The sequence below is a fragment of the Salmo trutta genome, chromosome 23, assembly GCF_901001165.1.
Source record: "Salmo trutta chromosome 23, fSalTru1.1, whole genome shotgun sequence".
NCBI lineage: Eukaryota > Metazoa > Chordata > Actinopteri > Salmoniformes > Salmonidae > Salmo > Salmo trutta.
Genome location: NC_042979.1, coordinates 23,306,773 through 23,317,843, shown reverse-complemented (window position 1 = coordinate 23,317,843; position 11,071 = coordinate 23,306,773). Strand labels below are relative to the sequence as shown.

The 11,071-nt window shown below is 44.2% G+C and overlaps 1 protein-coding gene across 4 annotated transcripts; it reads left to right on the top strand.

The window, feature by feature from the left end:
- Positions 1 to 389: 389 nt before the first annotated feature.
- LOC115159634 (sphingomyelin phosphodiesterase 4) lies at positions 390 to 10,720 on the top strand. Of its 4 annotated transcripts, none has more exons than XM_029709551.1 (20): positions 390 to 408; positions 1,713 to 1,803; positions 1,952 to 2,038; positions 2,244 to 2,380; positions 2,595 to 2,670; positions 2,796 to 2,904; positions 3,021 to 3,073; positions 3,172 to 3,323; positions 3,533 to 3,665; positions 3,765 to 3,836; positions 5,208 to 5,297; positions 6,008 to 6,150; positions 6,285 to 6,375; positions 6,541 to 6,638; positions 6,812 to 6,975; positions 7,119 to 7,324; positions 9,358 to 9,585; positions 9,675 to 9,806; positions 9,903 to 10,031; positions 10,255 to 10,720. In XM_029709551.1, exons 2-20 carry the CDS (start codon positions 1,765 to 1,767, stop codon positions 10,555 to 10,557), a joined length of 2,442 nt encoding a protein of 813 aa, XP_029565411.1. In that variant the 5' UTR covers positions 390 to 408; positions 1,713 to 1,764; the 3' UTR covers positions 10,558 to 10,720. The 4 variants fall into 4 exon arrangements, with proteins under 4 accessions (XP_029565411.1, XP_029565412.1, XP_029565410.1 ...); XM_029709552.1 differs by lacking the exon at positions 390 to 408 and adding an exon at positions 1,011 to 1,214 and having other exon boundaries at positions 3,765 to 3,830; XM_029709550.1 differs by lacking the exon at positions 390 to 408 and adding an exon at positions 1,011 to 1,214.
- Positions 10,721 to 11,071: the final 351 nt, after the last annotated feature.

Below are 11,071 nucleotides of genomic sequence, written 5' to 3'. Positions count from 1 at the left end.
TCATCCTCGACCTAGGTTCCTGGAGTGCCGCAGGATTTTGTCCCAACTATACACCACACCAGAGCAACTGAGCTAATTGATCAGTTCAGTGATGGCCTAATATTCAACACACCTGGTCTTCCAGGTTGGTTAAATCAAAAACATGAAGTGCCTGTGTAACCGATGTGAAATGGCTAGTTCGTTAGCGGTGGTGCGCGCTAATAGCGTTTCAATCAGTGACGTCACTCGCTCTGAGACCGCGGCTTTTGTGGTGCGATGGGTAACGATGCTTCGTGGGTCTCAGTTGTTGATGTGTCGCTGGTTCGAGCCCAAATTGGGGCGAAGAGAGGGACGGAACCTACACTGTTACATTGATGCTGTTGACCCGGATCATTGGTTGCTGCGGAAAAGGAGGAGGTCAAAAGGGGGGTGAGTGTAACCGATGTGAAATGGCTAGTTCGTTAGCGGTGGTGCGCGCTAATAGCGTTTCAATCAGCGACGTCACTCGCTCTGAGACCTGAAGTGGTTGTTCCCCTTGCAAGGGCCGCGACTTTTGTGGCGCGATGGGTAACGATGCTTTGTGGGTGTCAGTTGTTGATGTGTACAAGGGTCCCTGGTTCGAGCCCAGGTTGGGGCGAAGAGAGGGACGGAACCTACACTGTTACACCTGCAGCACTCCAGGACCAGGGTTGCCTAACCCTGATATAGAGGATAGAGGCCTCTAGTGGCCAAAAGGTTGTACTAGCATGGGCAGCGCCATTGAGGGCTTCTAACGTAGTCAACTGGGTGAGACTTCCAACTTCATTAGCTGATACCTCCGGGTGACCCTGTTGTTGGAGTCATGTCCAACCGGGTCATCAGGAGGGATCAGCCTATTGTGAAGAAGAAACTACTTTTAAAATGGAGATAGCATGGGCAGCGCCATTGAGGCTGTCACATACGCTATAATGGCACAGATACAAAGATGAGTCCTCTATCTATCTCTATGGCCTAGGTCTACTAAAACTTTTTGGAGGTGGCAACACTGCCATCTACCTACAAGATTGTACCTGGCTCTTCCTTCAGCCACGATCCACACTGGAGCGCGCGTTCCACATCCTTTAGGGAAATGACACAATTTCGCTTCGCTATGCTGTTTCTGATAGAAACGCGGTAGATTGGAACCCATAGATAGAACGAGGAGCTATACACATATTTGATGAACTGGAAAGGCTGGCCATTTTTTGTCGAGGGAGGTAAGAAACATTTTAAGTTAATCCAGTGCATGTTGAGATGAGGCTATTTTGAAAACAAATTGCTTTGTCAGCCCGTAGCATTGTTAGCTGCTGCCTGCCACACTGTCAACTGGGTTAGCCGCTAAACTAAGCCAGCTAACGTTAGCTCACAAGCTGATGGCAGTACAGAAAGCTAACTAATTACAGTTGGCTGGCTGGCTAGTTAGCTAGCTAGCTGGCAAGCAAACGTTTAGTGCTAGCCTGCTGATGTTAGGTAACGTTAGTTATCCAGCGCAAAACTATGTAATTACGGGTGGTTATAGTTTCAGCCACGTTTAAATTTGATTGGCTTATTGGCTATCTTGCTTCCGGTGTTTAAGCGTCTTTTAGCCATATGTGCTCCTCGCTGGGTAGCTAGCCGGCTAACTGTAGTTAGCTATGCTTCAAATTTGTTTGATATAGATCATCACAATATCAACAAAGCCCCCCTGAACCATTTCTGTATTGTTGTCTATCCAGGTGTCAATTGGATTCTGAATCGTGACCCCGTCTCGTCTAACTTGAATTTTCTATGGCCGGCCCAGCCATGCAACAGCCCAGTTTCCTTCTGGTTAGTTGTATTGTGTTGCTGCTCGTCATGAGCAACGTGTGAACTTCTTGTTGCCTACTTGAACAAGTCATTGTCACATAATAGCTAGCTTAGTACCGTGGCAGCAGTAACTGTTGTCAGCAGTAATGATGTTGTCTTTTCTTTACAGGCCAACCTGAAAATTGACTCGACCACCAAGCCTTTTCTCCAGTGTTGCCAGGAGCTGGTGAAGATCATTGATGACTACCCTGCGAAGGTACAGTTTGTCTGTATAAACCAGTGTTGTTTATACAGACGGGGGGCAGTGGAGGAAGAGCATGTTTCAGTCAATAGGTCAGATCATCAATATCCAACTATGTCAATGTTTAGTCAGTCAGCATGTCAGCTTTGTGCCTGAACCTGGTTCAACTCAACCATGTTACCTAATCACATTCATCCTCAGTTAATATCTCTCTCTGCAGGAGCTGCACCTGATCTTCCCCTGGCTGGTAGAGAGTGTTTTTGGCAGTCTGGATGGCGTCATCGTGGGCTGGAACTTGCGATTTCTGCAGGCATGCAGCAATCAGTACAACATCGTCATGGACTTTCTCAATCCTAGGTATTCTGTCATCCTATGTCTGTCTTTATGTTCCTATGTCTTTCGGCATCCACAGAGAAAGACAGGAGCTTATTGGTCGAGTCAATTTTCAGGTTGGCCTGTAAAGAAAAGACATCATCATTACTGCTGACAACAGTTACTGCTACCTTTATGATGTTGCATTTTAGAAAAGCAGTAATTTACTGACTTAATTATGATCTCATGTGATTTTCAGTGGTCCAATGATGAAGCTTGTGTACAAGCTTCAAGCAGAGGACTACAAATATGAAATACCAGTCAGCTTTCTGCCTGTAAGTCGCATCTCTTTTTAAACGTAACTTTTTTCTATTTTTTTTTATACATAGCAAAGTCTTCCACAACTTATTTTTTACACTAACCACTTTATTTATTTTTTCTCCCCCCCCCGCTCTTGCAGGGTCCTGTAAAGGTGTCCATACAGGAAGGCGTCCTCCCAGATTGCCCACTTTTAAACAACAAGCTGCATTTTCCTCTGTCTGGTCTGCAGACACTCAGCCTGGCACTTAGTATCCTTACCGCCCAAACTCACTCGGCCCTCGCTTTCTCAAAAACATTGTTGACAATGTATGTTTGTGATTTAGTATATTTTATAGTCTGGTGGTATGTCCTTAACCCTCTTCAGATCCCTTTGAATATTACATGTTTATGTTTGCCTCCAGTCTCATCACACCAAAGGTAACAATGCTCAACTGTCATTATAACAATATCTTATTTTGTGATGCATGAATCAGACTATTATTTGACCTCACACAAGTGTGTTGATGTGTTCTCAGAACTACTCTCTAGGACAGCATGTGAGCAGCTTGGATAGTGCATACTTTGTGCTAGTGGACACCTACCTCAAGTATTTCCTCCCTACAGAGGGCAGTGTTCCCCCCTCTCCATTCACCAACAAAAGAGGCTCTGTGTCTCCACCTGCTCCCAGGTACTCTACAGTGGGGATAGAATCCAAAGTCAGATGTGACTGAGAGCACTAACAGGGTTGTGATCAGTCTGGTGATAACATTTGAAGGATGCTACCTGAACTTGTCAAATAAGAGCAAATACTTTCTTATTCCTTTGCCTCCTTTTAGTTTCTCTTTCCTTCCTAATGCTAGGAAACTCAGTGCGCACTGTCATGTCTTTGGTGTCCAGGGCTCCCAGTGTGCCTTTTGCAGGGTATGGCACCCACAGCACCAGCCTCCTTAAGCGCCACATATCCCATCAGCCCTCAGTCACTGCTGACCCTGCAGCCCAGGAGATCTGGAGGTCAGAGGCATTACTACAGGTGAGCCTCCTTCATCCTTTGTCAGCCATGAATGGATTTGGTGTGACTGTCAGTCAGGTGTTTAGGGAATTGGGAATAAAACGTGTGTGTTATCCTCAGGTGTTTGTGGAGATGTGGCTGCATCACTACTCCCTGGAGATGTACCAGAAGCTGCAGTCCCCCCAGGTGAAGGTAAGAGCATGTCACACATGGCCCTTCCCACTACCAGGCGCAACCCCCTCACCTGCAGCACCGCACGGCTGACTGGCTGATCACTACTGCCCCCCCCCCCCCCCCCACTTGAACCACAGCAGGGCTCACCCCATCGAGTACCATGATTGGCCTTCCTCCACCCCCACTGACATTTGCCTCACATGGTGATCTGCATCAAATCAGCCTGTCCCCTGGCTTTCACAACTGGGACACAAAACGGGTCCCACTGTATTCTTTTTAACTAGAGGGGAATATTTATATCTGAATAAGATGTGCACTCTCACCTGGGCTATAGAAATGTGATTTGTAGCCATCTCCTTTTTCACTGCATAGGTATACTGTGTATTATTATTTTTTTCCGAATGCATCTTTGAGGGTAACTGGAAAATCAGACGGGGGGGTCTGGCTTTAGTTTGTCTTGACTATCCTTATTTGCATAGATTATGCAACATGAATACTATCAAAATGATCAAAGTTCAATGTCAAACCAATCAAAGGGCATGGGATCAGGCATTTCTAATTTTATCTGAAAGGCAGGCTTTTTGTTTGGAGGATTTTCTTTTGTTGCTGAATTATTGGCATATGGGCAACTGCAGTGCAAATTAACTGCACTGATTTTTGCATGTGTATCTGGTAGTAGTGCTTTTGCTTCTGTCAGACCTGTGCATGCTGTCTGTGGCTCCATTCACTGTTTCAGTACCCTTCTGTTGTTTATTTGGCTGTTGGGCTGCTCAGCTGGTTGTCATCTCTACATCAGTTCAATATAATCTAGCCAACACTTTTTCATTATTCATACACCTCTCAAATCCCCAAAGCCGTACAAGCCATATTCTTCCCATCCCTGCTATCACCTAGTAGCCTAGTACGTATACCATCTTCTGTTAGAATGTATAGTTAAAGTATGTGGTCCTCCATAGTGTAAGAGATGCAGTACTCCCTCTCCCCTCTAAAAAAAAAAAAAAAGTACCGGTCATGGCCATTGGACCGAAACAATCCTTTTACCTTTGAACTGTTTTTCCCACAAACCTCTAACAAATGTTTTTAACCATGTTTTGTGTCCCTCATTGTAGAGATGAATGGTTTTTATCCCTCCTGTGTTTGGTGTGAAAGGGCTACTACATCACTCTAGCTGCCATAGCATTGTGTTCATGTGGTCAATATATTTCTGTTTGTCTTTATCCTTTGTTGTTTCTACTTGTTTTCTCCTATTTTTGGTCTTCACCCCTTTTTCTTTGTGGATGCACCCTATCCTTTCTATTCTCATGTTCACCTCTTCACTCTCTCTCCTATTTCCCCCACTGTAATGTTGTTTCCCTCCTCTTCCTCCCCTGGTTGTGATGGGTCGTACAGCTGGCGCTGCTGCAGTATCGCCTCAGTATGTCCAGCATGCCGTGCCAACCCCTGACCACTCCTGGCTCTGGGACCCTCGACACGTACCAAGTACTTTTCCCTTTTCATTCAATCCCACTAGGCTTGCTGGAGGTAAACCTAGACCCTGAAGACAGAGTAGCGTTAAGGTCTAGGGTACTTCTCTTCAAGAAAGCATTTGAATGCTGTTACAGTGCATTCTATAAAACCAACTGCCTGAACGCAACCAGTCAAAGACCTATCCTTGGATGGGCCCCATTTTGACAGCACATCATTTTGACATGGCAGACCATCTCACAGAATATGGCCCATAGAGAAATATCCTTGAAAGGAGAATTTGAAGAGATTAACATTTTAATTTGTGCGTGTGTGCACGCACCCTTTTTTCATTTAAAGCATGTCTTGCTATGTTACTATGTGGTTAATGTGTGTACCATTTGTCTTTCTCATTTCACATTTTTCCGTTCTGCGCAAAAAATACTACAGTATTCAAAACATCATCAACCACATTGCCCTAAATCAATGAATTCATCATCAAATTGTCTACCTCATTCTAAGAATAATGGGCCTGAATCTCAATTTAAATTATGTGCCTGTTTCTGAGCTAGACACATTGAATGCCTTTTCCAGATAGGCTTTTTCAACAGCAGGGTCATTTGAGAAACAGTACCAGGAATAGGGGTTATGTTCCAAGCCTGCAGTGTGATTGGTTATTGTTATCCGAGAACCTTATGATTGGCTGCTGTCCCTGTGGATTTGTGTATGACTGGCTGCTGTTTCAGGAGCCATTCACCCCGACAGAGGAGCACGTTCTGGTGGTTCGTCTCCTAGTGAAGCACCTCCATGCCTTCTCCTGCAGCCTGAAACCTGAGCAGGTCTCCTCCTCGGCTCACTCCCACACCAGCCCCCTGGAGGAGTTGAAGAGGTGAGCTGAGCAGTGAGCACCACCAGGGTCAGACATTAGGGTCGACATTCTCTCAAACTTTACTGTAACTTTAAATGGTCTGGATCTAGTTTGGCCTATAATTCACTATGGCCATGTCGTTGGTCTGTCTCTAGGGTGGTGGTCCATCGTTTTGTCCAGCAGAAGCTATATGTGTTCCTCCAGCACTGCTTTGGTCACTGGCCTTTAGATGCCTCCTTCAGAGTGGTAGGTATCACAGCTCAATCCTCAACCTTCCCACCTTGGGTGAGGTGTTGGTGTCAATCACAACTTCTCATTGGGTCCAACCAATACAACTCACCACCTCTATAATGGAGATAAGAGCACACAAACATTTTTATCTCTAAAGCACCACTGTATCTCTACGTTTAGGTGTTGGAGACGTGGCTTAGCTACATCCAGCCATGGAGGTACACAGGAGAGAAGACCAATCCTCAGACAGACCAGAACAAAGGTGTACCTGAGAAATGGTGAGTTATTTGTTGGATCACCAGATGGGTCAGGCTGAATAAATGTTTGCAGTGCTTCCTTCCTTCAAGTCTTTGACTCTGAGGTACTGACAAGGAATTGGCTGTTTGTCTTATTGCTTCCTCAAATTTTTATATTTGTCTTCCTAACCAGTTTTTCTCAACAAAAAATTCAGGAGCTTGTTTGTTCAGGAGAACCTGCTCATGTACACCAAGCTCTTTCAGGGCTTCCTAAACAGGGTGGTACGCACAGACCTGGTCAACGTCAAAAATGCACTAATGGTCTTCAGGGTGGCCAAAGTCTTCGCTCAGCCAAACCTATCAGAGATGATTCAGAAAGGTAAGGACAAAAACAGTCACCCAGCCTTATAATACTTGTGATGTATATGCACTAATAGTAATGGTCCAGCTACAGTAGTCTGAGCTGTCACTGCCCTGTCCTAATGTAATTCTCCTGTCCTTCCACTTCCTGTCCCTCCCCAGGAGAGCAGCTGTTTCTGGAGCCGGAGCATGTCCTCCACCACCGGCAGCACCGGTGCTTCCTCTCGCCGGGCCACGGTGGCAGCTTTTTATCGGCCCGGCAGCCTGTGGTGACAGACAGGGTGTTCAGGGTGAAGAGCCACGTGTATGGTCTGGAGGGCCAGGACTGTCAGTATAAACAGATGTTCGGCACGGAGCTGAGGGGCACGGTGAGTGGAGCAGAGGGGACCATACTAGCGATCGAGTTAATTTAAATTCCAGATAGTTTGCAAATCCCAGTTCTGAAATTGAGCCCAACTTTGGGAGAAAAGATCTGAGATTTCTAAGCACGCCACTAGTAGGCTAACATTAGCCACCAGCTATCAGCACAATCTGTGGATTTGATTGAATTAGCTTGGCTTACTCTTCGCTGAGCGAATATTTATTTTATTTTTTAAATCTTTTTTTAATATATTGTATTTTTATTTATTTTTTTAAACCGCAATGTCTTATTTTTCCGCTTTTAAACAACTAATTGACCAACGTCAGTTAAATTATTTGAATTCCATTTCCTTTTTTTATTTTGTGAGCTCAATGCGCACATTGCACAGTTTCTCTAGAGATCAATCAAATCCAGCCTGAACTGTGTGACGTAGGGAGTTGTACTTTCAAACAGGCCAATATTCTACATAGTTTTGTGCATTAAAACATGATAATTAACTACAATGACCATAATCCATTGTGCATCTACTTGTCCAGTCTGTTTCTTTTATGCCTGCTATGGAAGAGACAAAGAATGTGCGATTGTAAGGTGATCTAGAGTGCAGCTGTTTCGTCGAGGTATCTCTACCTGAAAATACATGATCTAAGTGATTGATAGTTGGTATTCAGCAGTCATAAAAGTATACCTTATTTACTTTGAAGAAGTACAAAATTGTGATTTGTCAGACAGCATAGGCAGCAGCTCTATAGAGATGACTTGGAATTAAATAATAAAGTCATCAAAAAATGTAATACACCTGAAATATTTGAGTAATGTGAATAAATGATGGTTAAGTGATGAGCAGTAATGGTCAGTCACTACCGTCATGGGACTTTTAATTGTTTTATTATGTGTTACTGCATTCAACCCAAATTATCTAAATGGAAAACCAAGATCATCTTTTTTAAATAATCTAACTGAACTGACTTCAAAAAGCACTAATCACTCAGCACTATTTACTGTTCACTAATTGTATTAGTTAACTAGTCTCAGTTGGGTAAAATGGAAGGTTGGGGGGGGTATTATATTGATATGACAAGTATCAATATGCTAGTCGGCTGTACCTGCAGCAAAACGTCAGTATTTATCCTCTATAGCTCGAGCCAACATGTGTTCAGCACTTTCATTTCCATGACTCAAAACAAATTTTTATTATGGATGTCTTGTCCCTCTGTAGCAGACATATGAGTGTACAAAACATTAGGAACATGCTTTTTCCATTACTGACTGACCAGGTGAAAGTTATGATCCCTTATTGATGTCACTTGTTAAATCCACTTCAGTGTTGATGAGAGACAGGCTAAAGAACCATTATTTTTTTTAAGCGTTGAGACAATTGAGAAATGGATTGTCTGTGTGCCATTCAAAGGGTGAATGGCCAAGAAAATTATTTAAGTGCCTTTGAACAGGGTATGGTGGCAGACACACTGGTTTGAGTGTCAAGAACTGCAACGCTGCTGGATTTTTCAAGCTCAACATTTTCCCATGTGTATCAAGAATGGTCCACTGCCCAAAGGAAGTCCAGCCAACTTGACCCAATTGTGGGAAGCATTGAAGTCAACATGGGCCAGCATCCTTGTGGAACGCTTTTGACACCTTGTAAAGTCAATGTCTCGACGAACTGAGGCTGATCAGAGGACAAAGGGGGGTGCAACACAATATTAGGAAGGTGGTCCTAGTGCTTTGTATAGTGCGCAATATATTTGGAACATAGAATCACAAAATTGCAGTATCAAATCGCAATACATATAGAATCGCAATACATATCGTATCTGCACCTAAGTATCAAGATAGTATCGTGAGGTCCCTGGAAATTCCCAGTGCTAGTAAAATGAGCTAGCTACATTCTGCGAGATTAGATCTCTCTGTGCTGCACTCTGTGTTGCTTGCTGACTGTCTTGGTAAGACTACGTTCTTGTTTATCACAAGACCCAACCGTCTAGGCGTGCCCTTTGTCTTAGATGGACCAAATATAAACGTTGTCATCCTCCTTTGGTGTAGGTCTTGAAGCTCATTCAGATCATCGACCAGGCGAGGCAGACCGCCAAGAAGATATCAGATCAGTCAGCTGAGGTGGCGGCCAACAACTCCTTCATGTCCTGGTTTGGAATGGGCTCCCCTGACCTCAACTACACCTTCAATGGAGGAGAGGTGGATGACACCGGGGCGTGTGTTAAGACCCATGAGTTTCTGGAGAGGTCACTGGACTACCTCTGTCAGATATTTCGGGTAGGTTTACACATCACTTTTCCTGAACATTTAGCATGAGCTAATGCAGACTTAATTCCTCAACTCATGCTGTGTTTTGTCGTCTACAGCTGAATGCAGGACAACTGTCTCAGCTGATGGCTACCCTAGGCTCTGGTCAGGACGATGGGAACTCCAAGCAGCTACCAGACTCTGTTCAAGGGGAGAAAGGACTCATCCTCACAGACCTGGGCCGGATGCAGGTCAGACTACTTATTCAACTTTAATAACCCAACATCACATATCATAAGGGATGTATGCATCTCTCACACACTGTTAAATATGTGATGTTTTTGCAGGTCATCAATGGACTGCGTAGATTTGAGATAGAGTACCAAGGGGACCCGGAGCTTCAGCCCATCAGGAGCTATGAGAACGCCATCCTGGTCAGACTGTTCTTCAAGATCTCATCTCTGGTGAATGAGAGGGTATGTGACATGCCAATTCTTTGCGATTTGCAAAACTGATAACCTGTCATTTCTATTTGACTGTGAGACCTCAGCAGTGCTGTTAAGTATCATGATCTATTCTGAAATATGTACATCTGTTGTATACACCCAAAAGATGAACTAAGAGAATATGGGTTTTCATAGAAGTCAGAGTTCTGTCTGTTTTGGCCTGTCATAATTGTTGCCTCTCTCCCATCCAAAGTTCGGAGGTCACATGGATGCTCTGTGCTCGCGGTCGGACTTCCTGGGCCAGTTGGGACGGCACTACCTGGCCAGCCCCGAGGCCGCGGCGGATGGCAGGAGCCCAGAGACGCGAGTAACAGCGGAGAGGAACCGACGGCCACGGCTAAGCCTGCGCATGCTGGCGAGCTACAGAACCCTGCTGATGCTTTTACTGCTCTACCTGTTTGGGGCACTGTTCTCATCCGGCCCCATGTCCAGCACACTGCTCATCCTTACAGGAGGCTTTCTCTACGGACTCTTAAGTTGCCCTGTTTGGAGATAAACTCAAGTCCCAGTAGCAGGAGAATGAAATGGCTTTTTTTGCCACTTGCCTTCATGCTTGGCCACCTATTGTGATAAATGTTGTTCCTTTTTAATCTTGTAAATAAATGCAAGCGCGTTGCTGTTTGGATGTTTTTATGCTAAATAAAAAAATGTAAGCTGTTTTACTGGTTGATATGTAAAGGATAGTTCGATTTCAAATTCTAACAAGATATTGAATGTTTGTCACTTGAACAATGACAGGATGGTGGTGATTATCCTCAAACTACAAGATTTACAGGTGTAATAAAGACTTGCACTAGTATTCTTACCTCAATGGGAAAGGAAAATGTAGGTTTCTGGCAAAAATAGACATACCTGAACGTATTTATTTTTCATGAGCTGGCCATAAACGATTACTGTTAATGTTGCATAGTTTTAGGAAGGTCTAGAACTGACCTTTTCTTGTAAAAAAAAAAAAAAAAAAAGTTATAAATTGCTGAGGTGTCCTCACTTGAGGACACAAGCACAAATAA